At 34.3% G+C, this 11,792-nt stretch overlaps 4 protein-coding genes across 5 annotated transcripts; 3 read left to right on the forward strand and 1 right to left on the reverse strand.

Annotated features, from left to right (window-relative positions):
- The first annotated feature begins 16 nt into the window (after positions 1-16).
- LOC105222747 (protein RFT1 homolog) lies at positions 17-2,291 on the forward strand. 2 transcript variants are annotated; one of them, XM_011200195.4, is made up of 7 exons: positions 17-207; positions 300-514; positions 573-1,014; positions 1,088-1,351; positions 1,421-1,803; positions 1,861-1,981; positions 2,045-2,291. In XM_011200195.4, the coding sequence occupies exons 1-7, from the start codon at positions 148-150 to the stop codon at positions 2,174-2,176; spliced, it is 1,617 nt and encodes a 538-aa protein (XP_011198497.2). In that variant the 5' UTR covers positions 17-147; the 3' UTR covers positions 2,177-2,291. The 2 variants fall into 2 exon arrangements, with proteins under 2 accessions (XP_011198497.2, XP_029404734.2); XM_029548874.2 differs by having other exon boundaries at positions 83-207; positions 275-514.
- Positions 2,292-2,714: 423 nt separating this feature from the next.
- LOC105222746 (uncharacterized) lies at positions 2,715-6,956 on the forward strand. Its single transcript, XM_011200194.4, has 3 exons — positions 2,715-3,003; positions 3,083-3,541; positions 3,676-6,956. The coding sequence occupies exons 1-3, from the start codon at positions 2,905-2,907 to the stop codon at positions 4,447-4,449; spliced, it is 1,332 nt and encodes a 443-aa protein (XP_011198496.2). The 5' UTR covers positions 2,715-2,904; the 3' UTR covers positions 4,450-6,956.
- LOC105222745 (UDP-N-acetylglucosamine transporter) lies at positions 5,024-7,748 on the reverse strand. The gene is made up of 4 exons (XM_011200193.4): positions 7,419-7,748; positions 6,958-7,093; positions 6,772-6,891; positions 5,024-6,226 (listed from the first exon to the last, which is right to left on the reverse strand). Exons 1-4 carry the CDS (start codon positions 7,446-7,448, stop codon positions 5,298-5,300), a joined length of 1,215 nt encoding a protein of 404 aa, XP_011198495.2. The 5' UTR covers positions 7,449-7,748; the 3' UTR covers positions 5,024-5,297.
- A 170-nt stretch (positions 7,749-7,918) lies between these two features.
- On the forward strand, positions 7,919-10,892 carry LOC105222744 (activating signal cointegrator 1 complex subunit 2). The gene is made up of 7 exons (XM_011200192.4): positions 7,919-8,231; positions 8,289-8,372; positions 8,425-8,582; positions 8,641-9,237; positions 9,295-9,459; positions 9,519-9,659; positions 9,715-10,892. The coding sequence occupies exons 1-7, from the start codon at positions 8,202-8,204 to the stop codon at positions 10,760-10,762; spliced, it is 2,223 nt and encodes a 740-aa protein (XP_011198494.2). The 5' UTR covers positions 7,919-8,201; the 3' UTR covers positions 10,763-10,892.
- Positions 10,893-11,792: the final 900 nt, after the last annotated feature.

An 11,792-nucleotide genomic window follows, 5' to 3' on the forward strand; every position in this document is an offset into this window, starting at 1 on the left:
TTTACTAAGATCAGCTGTTCAAAGCATTGACGTGTTTTTGCATGAAACTTGTTTATGCGTCCAGATATTGTTATTCCTATTCCCGGTGTCCAATATAATGAAATATTTATTATATTAAAATAAATTAAGTTAGACAACTGAAAGAAAATGGAACGTAACGTGCTTCATAGCAGCATACTTAGTGGGGCTTTCAGTATTATTTTCCAGGTATGTAAGTTTATCTATATTTAAACCAGCTATAATCAAATAATTGGTGTCAATAACGGCTGATAAGCCTTTTCTGTTTTGCCCGTCCGAAGGTTCTGTGTCGCATTCTAACTTTTGCTATAAATGCTTTCATTGTACGGAATGTTGGACGTGATGTGTTGGGCATTATGAACGTACGTTTACTTCTGTTGGAAAGTACTTTACTGTTTTTATCCAGAGAAGCTTTTAACAGAGCAGGACTTAGTGCCACTACTCAGCAACGTAGCAAATGCTCATGGGCCCAGTTAATAAATCAAATGTGGCTCACGTGAGTTAATTTGATAATATTTAATGAAATTGTAGTAGGTAAAAACAACTATTCTTAGGGCACCGACATGTATAGTTATATCCATTCCTTGCGTATACACTTGGTTGCATCTGTTGTCACCCGTAGAGGAGCAATACAAAGTGCAATACCAATTTGGTTGCTATGCAATGGCTTTGTCATGTATTGTTGAATTATGTGCCGAAGCCCCTAGTTTTGTGACACAAGTGTTTTGTTTTGTACGAGTACGAATTGTCTTGAATACTCTACATATATTGGTACGTTCAGCTGTTTTTCTCTGGATTGTGATAAATGACAAAAACGTCGCAATTAATGCTTTTGCTATAGCTCAGCTAATGAGCACTGCAACAATAATATTTGGAAACTACGGCTTCTTTTATTTCTATATTCGACGACTTAATCAACATAAAGGACAAAGTGATATGAAAGATTTTCCCTTTAAAAAATTAACCGAGTTTTTCCCTGGAGTGATGAAGAATGAAGTAAGTTTGATGACATATTAATAACCGTTAACACATTTGTTTATAGAAATATATATTATTAAAATTGTTGTAGGATAAATTCTTCAACTCAGAATTGCAGATTCTCACCTTAAGCTTTGTTAAGCAGGGCGTACTAAAGCAAATCTTAACTGAAGGTGAGAAATATGTTATGTCTGTAAGCCCAGTACTGAATTTTAGTGAACAAGCTACATATGATGTGGTAAATAATTTGGGAAGCTTGGCGGCACGTTTTATTTTTAGACCTATTGAAGAAAGTAGTTATTTTTTCTTTACCCAAACTATTGCTCGTGACGTCGATTTGTATAAACAAAAACGGGTAAGATTGTATATTATTTTTTTTTAAGCTTGTCGGCAAGATTTTACTTTTTATTTAATCCTTTTGCAGGAAAGCGTTGTGCAAGCAGCAAATGTTTTACATAATTTATCGTTAGCAGTTACATCGATTGGACTATTAGCCTTAACATTTGGTCAAAGCTATTCTCATACATTACTTCTACTCTATGGCGGTGCTGATTTTGTTGCCGGCGGACTTCCAGAAAAATTGTTACAGTGGCATTGCTTAGCTATATATTTCTTAGCTATAAACGGCATAACAGAGGGATATATGTTTGCAACGAATACAAGCAGAGATATCGACAAATATAATTACTTAATGGCTATATTCTCCGTTAGTTTTCTAATACTCTCTTACATTTTGACAAGCTTCTTAGGTCCGGTTGGATTTATATTCGCCAATTGCGTAAACATGTTTTGTAGAATATGCTACAGGTTTGCATAAGAAAAAATACGTTTATTTGAAAATAATTAATTTTCATATTTTTCTAGCACCCACTTTATATATCGACAATATCAGCCAACAGATTTAATGCCGCTGAAAGGCTTATTGCCTGGTAAATGGTTTATCTTCACGCTTCTAATTTCTGGTTTGTTTTGTAAATACGTATCGGTGAGTTCATGGAAAACACTTATAATGAATCATTTATTTATTAATATTGCTACACCTTTTTAGTCATCATCAATTCTAATACATCTATTGTATGGATTTTTGAGTGTTTTTTGTTGCTTGCTCGTTTGGACTATGGAAAACCGTGAGCTGGTTAAATTAGGATGGCGATATGGGCAACGAATTAAAAATGATTGAAAAAAGCGCATAGTTTGCACTTATCAAGTTAGCACAATATTTCTATAAATAAATTATTAAAATAAAAAGGAACGGAATCCATATCCAGTCACTTCAAGAGCAGAAGAAATTGATACTCTTATGAAATCTTTTAATGGGAATTCAAAGTATTTAAATGTAATAAGTAATTTAAAGGAAAAAGGCGCGAGACTAGTGAGTTTCGTGAGCTTGAATCCTGTTCGAGATTAGTAAAATGAAAGGAAAATTAATCACTTGAACATTTTTTATTGTAGAAAATCAAAAATGAGTTTGTTATCAGTAAATTACGAAATCATATCACATAATGACTAAAGTGTTTGAAGATAAATAAATGTTATTGATATTTATATATATATATATATAAGTTATAATATGTACATATTTATGCACCTATTATATTTTTGAATTTTTGTAATATTAGTATGGTGAACGGCTATGTAGCAGAAGAAGAAGAAGCTGACATATCGAAGCCTCATAGCAATTTCGATTATATGTGTATATCGTTTTCATTGTTTAAAGTTTACACTTCACTAGGAAAAAAATATAGTAATCCTGAAGAGATTTTAATGAAAATTATTTTTTGAAAAGTTAATAATCATAAATAGTTGCACATTTTTTCACGCTTTGTGTCCGGTCAATAAATTCTGAAATTGAACAGGAAGTTTGCATTGCAATATACTATTTTCCCAACAAGTTTGAGTTTATAGAAAATGAAAAAAGTTGCTCGCTTGCGAATTGCTCAGCAGGATGATGCTACCAGTATTGCGAGTTCCGAAAATATGGCTGTGCGTACAACAGGACGTATAAAAGTGAGTATTATTTATTTATAAACAAAAATATATAACATACATACATATATGTACAAGTTTAATGTCTTGTTTCATTCAGAAACCTAAAGCCGTCTTTGATCCTTCTGACAATTACTTGCCACGTTCACAACGTGTTAATATTGCAGCCACACATTCAGGCAGTACGGTCCCCGCAGCAACGGGAATATCTATACTTATTGATCGGAAACGGGACACACCAATTTTACAAAATCAAGATACACCGCAAAATAAACGTCTTTCGCAATCCTCAATAACTTCGATCGGCACATCAGGTTCTGTTGGTGAAATCGCGTCCACAGAAATTGTATGTGAAGTTTGCCAAAAACGCGAAGCTAAGCGTGGTACTCACGCCAGGAATAAATTGATATCTTGTTTGGAATGCGAACGAAGAGTACATAAATTATGCCTACAGGTAGATTTTGAAGATATTGATATTTTACGTCAGAACTACAAGTGCGAAAATTGCCGTACATGCGACGTATGTGACGCTTTTAATGACTGCGAACCAAAAATTAACGTAAGTGTTTGCTTCGAAATTGTTAGTTTAAAAATATATTACATACTTTTTATTCTTATTTGCTTGTAGTTATAATTAATTTCCTTCGAAATATTATGTTCAAATTAAATATTTTTGCTCCTTTTTTTTTTTAGCAACCAATGGTGACGTGTTCTAAATGCGTTAAATCATATCATCTGACCTGCCACATACCCAATGTGTTTAAATACCAACAGACTTTTCGATGGAAATGCAACAAATGCCAACCATGTATAAATAATGGAGGTTCTGCTTTACCAGTGAAAACAATACGGGAAATCATTGGTGATGATTCACATCGCTCAAATCGAACCCAATTTCTACAGCAAAACATAAACATTGCAGAAGCTGCAGCCGAAGCGAAAAGTGCTGCTAGCAAACAGTCAACACAGGATTTGCAAGTAGGTAACGACAATGCACAAAAGCAAGGCAAGGGTGGTATAGAAAGCGATGGTAGTTGTCTAGAAAGCGGGGGTAGTAGTACTACAAGTACCAGTAGCACGACCAGTAGCAACACAACCAGTTTAAGTGGCGATGTAAAGATTGGCGGAGCTGCCGCAACAAAGAGACCAAAAACAAATCACGATGAGACAATAAATAGCAATACACCGGTTATACGATATAGCCCTTATGAGCCAATAGATGTGCCCGATGTAAAAGATTGGAATGCTGATCAAGTCGCTACCTATTTTGCCAAGTACTTTCCTAACGAGGCTCACGTTTTTAAGGAACATGAAATCGACGGAACTTCACTGTTGTTGCTTAAGCGCAGTGATGTTATTAAAAAGTTGCCAATTAAATTGGGTCCTTCACTGCGTATTTACAGTTTAATATTAAAAATACAGACACAGTTAAATGATCCAACACTTGGTTGGAATTGTGGACTTTAAAGCTAACTAGTACCAGTGAATGTTACAAACACATATTTTATCATCATATTATGTATTAGGTTATTTGAATTCGGTTCCGCTTCCAACTTGAAGAACTTGTTTAGTTTTTTCTTTAATTTAATTTTTTTTTATTGTTTACCAATTTTGAAATTTCTTTAGCAATATTTATTCATGCGAAGCGTTTAAGCACTGTTGAGAGTTATATATGTACATACGTGCTCACAATACGCAGTATGGAAATGTGTATTTACATATATAAAAGTTCGCACCACGTACTGACCCATTGCAGTATACATATGTATATTGGTAGCGAAATATGAATTTGTAATATTTTTCAATATCGAATAAAAAATACTGTTCTTTTAACAGTTTTGAGTTAATTAATTTAATGAATATTTCAATAATTCACTATATACAGTTAATATCGTACAGAGTAATTTATTGGCAAATAATATAAAATATCGGAACCCATTTTTTTTAACTCTTTCAAGTAACAAACGTTTTGCAATTTTAATATCATACTTATTTACAGATAAAAATAATAATTACTACATAATGAAAACTCTTTTGGGCGTTTAAATATATATTTTAATATTTATATTTATATATGGGCATAAATGTATATGCTTACAACTAAATAGTTTTTGTGAGATTAAGTAAATTGCGTTCAATATGAAATAACTAACTAAAATCATTTTTAAGTTCGCAGTCGGTTTCCTTTATAAATTACTTAAGTTGCATAACTGACGTTCAAACGTTTTAATTAAAATTAAAACAATTATGGTAATTACATTTCGAATACTGTAAATCAATTGCTAAATTGATTTTAGTTTAAAATATCCAGTGTTTTAAACTCTGGGCAGGAGTTTTTCCTCATCCTCTAGTTGCGTTGGATTCTTTTGTGCTGCGCTCATTGTCTGCTTTGCGTTTCCAGTTGACTTCTTGGGATCGTATCCATATAAAAATATGGAAGCAATAACTAATCCCGCACCAATTGCAAAACGTATAGTCAAGTTGAAGTCGAATAAATAAATAGATGCTACACATGAAACGACTATAGCTAAGGAGGTAGCAAATCCTTTTAATATGTTATCAGCATATTTTACCACGACTGCTACTATAAGTCCTCCACCCGCCTGCAGAAGTATCAAATACCAAATGAACAAGTCATAACCATGGAAGAAACCGGCGCTTGCGATTTGATGTCCATCGTTAATGAAACAAGTCAGCATACCAAATGGTATACTGAGCAAACTAAGTTGTACGTTACGCATCCATACGGATATATCGGCGCCTTTCAGGATTTTTTCAAAATATATTCCAGCGAAACCAGACAGAAAACAAGCTCCTAGTGCTGCCCACAATCCGAGCATCCGATTTTGCTCCGGTCCTGTTGATGGTGCACTTCCTGCACTATCATCCACAGTTTGCGCTAATTGCACCATTACAACGCCAGCAATAAGCAGCAATAATGCACCCCACTGTGTGTTGATAAGGCGGCGTCTCAGTATGAATACAGCAAACATGGCGGTTGTCAGTATCTTCAATTGATAGGTCACTTGATAAGTGGCTGCATCCAAATGTGAAGCGGACACATATAGTAAATTATTTTGCACAATATAAACTAGTGAAGGAACGCACACTTTGAGTGTATCCACAGGATTCGCAATAATAGTTTTGTGCAGCGTACGTACAAATTTCTGTGCGTCTTTACCCTCTTCATTGAACACCAAAATCAAACAGGTGACTAGTTTAACTATCTCCGACATAAGCACAGCTAAAAAAATAAAAATTGAATTCAATAATACTGTATTAAATGTACAATAGTCAAACAGTCAAAAGCAAGGACAAATATTTACTATTAGGTGTTAAAATTTCCATTTATAGCCTTTATTATAAACCTCAATATTTACTATTAGTGCTTTACATTTGACTGTTTTATAGATAAATAGAATAAATATTCTGTATATCAACCAAATTGTTATAAATAGATATATCTATTTAGTACAGCATTTGTAATATGGAAAAAGTGCTTAAATTGGGTTTATGCTATGATTGTGTTTTTATCTCCACCTTCACTTTCTGATTAGAAAACCGGAAATATTTCTTATCTTACAAGAGAAGTGTTTGCTTATATTATAAATTTAAATAAGTCCAATCATATATGAATGTATGTAAGTATATATACATGCAAATATATAAGTATATTTCCAGGTAGGTTAGCGACTATGTATGTGTTTATTTAAGATTTACGAATGATAATTGTACAAAAACTGTTCCGAATTTGATTAACAGTATTTTTCATTGAATAAAATTACACACCTGTAGAACTGACGAAAATGTCTCCCGGTCGGGTACGTGCATATCGCATACTAAGTCCTAGTATTGCATTTTGCAATGTTAGCGTTATTAAACTTATGTACTTCAAAGTGTTGGCGTTTACTAAAAATTGTAGGTATATTTGTTTAATATGAAGAATAAAACGGATATTTATTGTGTCATACTAACCGTGTATATTCATGGCAGTTGTTGGTATAGAAGTTGTGGACATTGAAGTATGGGCAGGAATTGTAACTATAACCGGTGAGCTTTTCTGGGGACTTCCACCAAAGTCGTGTACTCTGACTTGACCACGTCCAAACACCTGTAATTTATTATTACCTATTTAATTGCTTAATTTAATTCAACAATACTTTGTGACGCTCTTTTATCTAAGATATCACATTCAGCATTTTATCCAATCCGACACGTAAACAGAAAATTTCCAATAAGAAGCGAAACAGCAAAAGCAACTCGCACAAAACGGGAAAACAAACAAAAAGGGAAGTGAAAAATGGTGCACATTGCTCGGCAATAAGATGCAAATTCAGAGGTAAACAAAAAAGCACGATATGTTTCTCCAACAACCGACTTATAATGACGTTACATTTTTACGCGCAAACTACTGATTAAGCGAACTATATACTCACATCTTCCATAGTTTTTCCCATTTGCGCCATTTGGAAGAGTAAAGTACTACAGTCGGCTTTTAATTTAAGATTATAATTTCACTTTTCAATTTATTTTAATGTTCACTCGTGTGACAAATTTTTACTGCCCAATTATGTGCTTTATGTGAAACTGAACATTATTTTCCTCTTAGTTAAATATTAATTATGTATCAGCCCTAAGCAGCAAATAATATTTATTCAAGTGTTGTGCTTGAACATTAAAATTGACTGACGAACTACTCTCGTCGGAACATTGAATGAATGTTTATCAGCGCATTTATCTGCATGTGTGTGCTTATCAAAGGTATATTTTAAGATGTAAGTATATATGTATATTTTACACCTTGCTACTATTGTTTTGCTTACTTCTTTCTGTGTTTGCTCACTTTGAAGTTCATTGTCTTCCTAATATTTACATACATTAATCTTACATCCTATTTTTTCCTTAACCTTAACCTTAAATTTGAAAGGAGAAGGGAAATGGCAGACTGGTAAAGCGAAAAAATGTTATAAATTTGCAACGTATAGTAACGAAGTGAAATATTTGTTAATTTAATGCATAATGAATATTTAAACACATTTACTGCTAATGTACATTCTCACAACTGTATGAAACAGAAATGTAAAGAATCAGCGCTTAAAAATGAAATCAATTGAAGTGTGGCAATACCATCACTGACAACAGCTGTTATACGAATTTCGCAATTATTAATTTTTATAAAGCTTTATTTCACATATTTACGTTTTACTCTTCTATATAAAATGAGTATCACTATCAATGGGGAATTATCGGTAAATAATACAAATACTTATTATTTGGTGTAAATTAAATATACTTTTTTTTTATAGAATCTGGAGAAAAAATCACTAGATCAATTAGTTTTTCGAATACCAGCAGACGATGGTTTAACACCATGTTCCATGCCAGCTTTGGTAAAACTGTATTTTATATATTTAGTTGAACTAAATAACATATATATTTTAGCATAAACATTGGGCTCCTCGGGCCAATTTTGTAACATATGTAAGTCTTTTGACTCAGTATGGCCGTGTGAAAAGTGGTGTAGAATTGGAGGAGTGGCAATACAATTCAAATTGCTTTTGCAAAGACATGAATTTCTTGCTAAACTGTCGCCATCATGAGTAAGTGTAAAGTTAGCTTGTGAGATTTAAAAACTAGTTGGTTTGTTTTTTTTTTTAGATTTTGGTCATATATGGTGTTTCAAAAGACTGCGCTAGCGGCGGTTGTTTCCTTTTTACAGCGGTCCACACCATTTTATTTGAATGTTTGGTCACAAATTGTTCAACAACAAAATATTATAGAAATTTACGAACAAATACTAGAACTTGTGCTGCGTATCGTTTGCCGGCTTATTACTAATCGTGAATCGGATGAAGCTTGGTTAAGTGTTGAGCATCAGCGTGAATTGATTTATAAAAACTACTTAATATCAGTGCCAATGTTATTCGATTTACTTATGGCTGTCGGAGATGCAGATCCACAAAACACAGCAATTTTACGTCGAATTTTTGATTCACTTTTACGAATTGAACCAAACTATAAGCAGGATATCTTAGCAGCACTGTCATTTTTCCGCACTGCATTTCGAAGTATACAAACCCAAGCCGAAAATGAGGGATTTGAAGGTGCTGGTGGTGGTGATTTAGATGAGAATGCTGAAACTCCATATGATGATGTTGCTTTATACACCCTAGATTGTGCGTATTCACTAAGTGTTCTGTTAGCAGTTTGCCCGGAAGTGCAGGCCTTGTGCGCCGAAATTAAATTGGGACAAAGGTGCAAAACTTTATTTCATATAAATGCATATATTAATAAATAAATTTTCATTTTTAGTATTGCACAGTTCTATGATAACACAATACCCTTTTTGTACAAAAACATATTTCTCATTAATGAGGCTGCTACAAGTTTGGGCTGGCTTAATATGTCACGATTGGAATATTTAAAGGCGTTTCGAAGTATAGCTTACAGCTTTGTTGAAGCGGCTATGGCAAACCCGTAAGATCCTTTGCAAATTTTCATATTAATTAGTGTATACTAAAGCATATTTTTTTTAGAGTGGATAGTATGCCGAACGCTGAACAACTTATAGGATTACTGACTGAATGCCTCTCAGAGCAAACTTTCGTTAATGATTATGGCCGCTTATACCCTGTTGAACTAGATGTTGACATACTTAAACAAACCTGCAAAAACTTGTAAGTTTAGTATATAAACATATTGTTTAGATAATAATTGAAACGTTTTTTAAAGGGATGGATTTAAGGCGTCTTTTATTGTGCAGGGATATCAACAAGAATCAAAATCCACTGTGGACAAGAACAACCCAAAACCGAATAAAAAAACTAAAAATTCTTCGAAATTAAATAATAAAAATAACCAAACATTAAATAAAGATACGAATATTTCATCGTCCACAGCGGTAGCTCAAGAACGTGATATTGATTTAGAAGTAACGTCAGTATTGGATGTTCTGCCTCATTTAGGCACAGGGTTTGTTCGGCGTATACTTTCGCGTTATAACAATGGCGAAGAGGCTATTGCCGCTATACTTGAAAACAATCTACCACCTGATCTAGTGAATGCAGACCAAACCGAGGTATATATACCACCCGATCCACAAGATAAGACTTATCAACAGACTGGTGTTAAACACTTTAACGTTTATGATGGCGATGCATATGATGTCATGACGCAAGATAACCCTAAATGTATTATTAAACAGGGTAAAGGCATGCCAAACGCACCAAGAGATGCTGCCCAAATGCTAGATGATAAAAGTGATTTAGCTGAATTAAAATCACGCTATCAAGCGTATACACTAGTAAGTGAAGGTGAAAGTAGCAATGATGAATACAACGATGAATATGATGACAGCTATGAAGCATTACTAGAAAGTGAGACACGTGTAGTGAAATCGAAACAGCTTAAAGCTGGTCTGGCAAATGTTGAAGATGTATCGGACGAAGAGAGTGAGGATGATCAGGAAACGGCAGAAGATAAATCCAATTTAGATGCACAAACTGATCGTAATAAACGATTGAATTTTTGTGAAAATCCCGAGGATATTCGAGCTCGTTACGAAGCTCGACGACAGGCTAAATGGGGTAATCGCAATCATGGCGGCAATTTCGATAACAACAGTAAAACGAGAGATGTTGTTGGCGCGCCAAAAGGTCAAGGCCAAGATAAAGACACTTTAAGAAATCGCGATAAAAAAGAGAAAAATAAATCTTCGCGTGCAAACCACAATCGCAAAATGGGTGCAGCCTTTAAACGTAGCAAAGGAATGATGGGCTAATCGTGTTTTAAGGTTCGTGTCCTCTACTATTGTTGATTTGCGTAGTGTTGAATTGATTATTACTCAAATTATTGAACATTTTTTTTATGAAATAAAAATGAAAAATAACAAAGTTTTCAAAGTATTGAAATTTTGTCTGTCTTTGTGTTTTAGTTATTGCTCTAATCACACTAACAACTACGTCATTTAAAAATTTACTTAGCCTATTATATAACATTATGCTTATTTTTGCCTTGAATATTAAATGTACCCAATTTAATAATGTGCCATTTTGCATGGCCGCCATGGGCACGCTTGCATAAGTCCAGACGCTGAACCCAATTTTCAACAGTTTTCAAGTATAGATCGGCAGTTTCAGTAGTCTAACGGCATTAAATCGCACTACCGAGGCGCCCAATTGACTGGGCCATTTCGTGAGATAACACGTTTACCAAACTTGATTTTCAATAAATCGATTGTGCCATTCGCTGTGTGGCTTGTGGCGTTGTTCTGTTGGAACCTCATATTGTCCAAGTCCATATAATCCAATTCGTGCAAAAATCTTCGGTAATCATTGAGCGGTAGTGATTCACATTCACAGTAACGTGTTGGTCTTGATCATCTTAGAAGATGTATGGTCCAATAACGCCGCCGGCCCATAAACCGCACCAAACCGTATTTTTTGTGGAGTACAATGGTGACTCATGGAGTACGTGTGGATAGCAACCTGAGCAATAGCGCACATTTTGCTTATTGGCGAAGTCATTCAGCCAGAAATGACCCTCATCGCTGAAGATGATTTTTGATGAAAATTCTCATAATTTTCAAGTTTTTACTCAGGCCAATACACGTACGTACGACGATTCTGGTGATCAAGCGGCTTCTGTTCTTGCGTGAATTTGATCTTGTAAGGATGTAGGCCAAGATCTTTTTCAGAGATGTCCAACGCTTGAAAACGCCGTGTGAGAGACTAATTTGGGTTTTCCTCAATTGATGCGCTGGCGGCAGCAATATTTTCTACACTACGGGATCTTCTTTGTCTTTCTGGCAC

This window comes from Bactrocera dorsalis, unplaced genomic scaffold (genome assembly GCF_023373825.1).
Source record: "Bactrocera dorsalis isolate Fly_Bdor unplaced genomic scaffold, ASM2337382v1 BdCtg047, whole genome shotgun sequence".
Taxonomy (NCBI): Eukaryota; Metazoa; Arthropoda; class Insecta; order Diptera; family Tephritidae; genus Bactrocera; species Bactrocera dorsalis.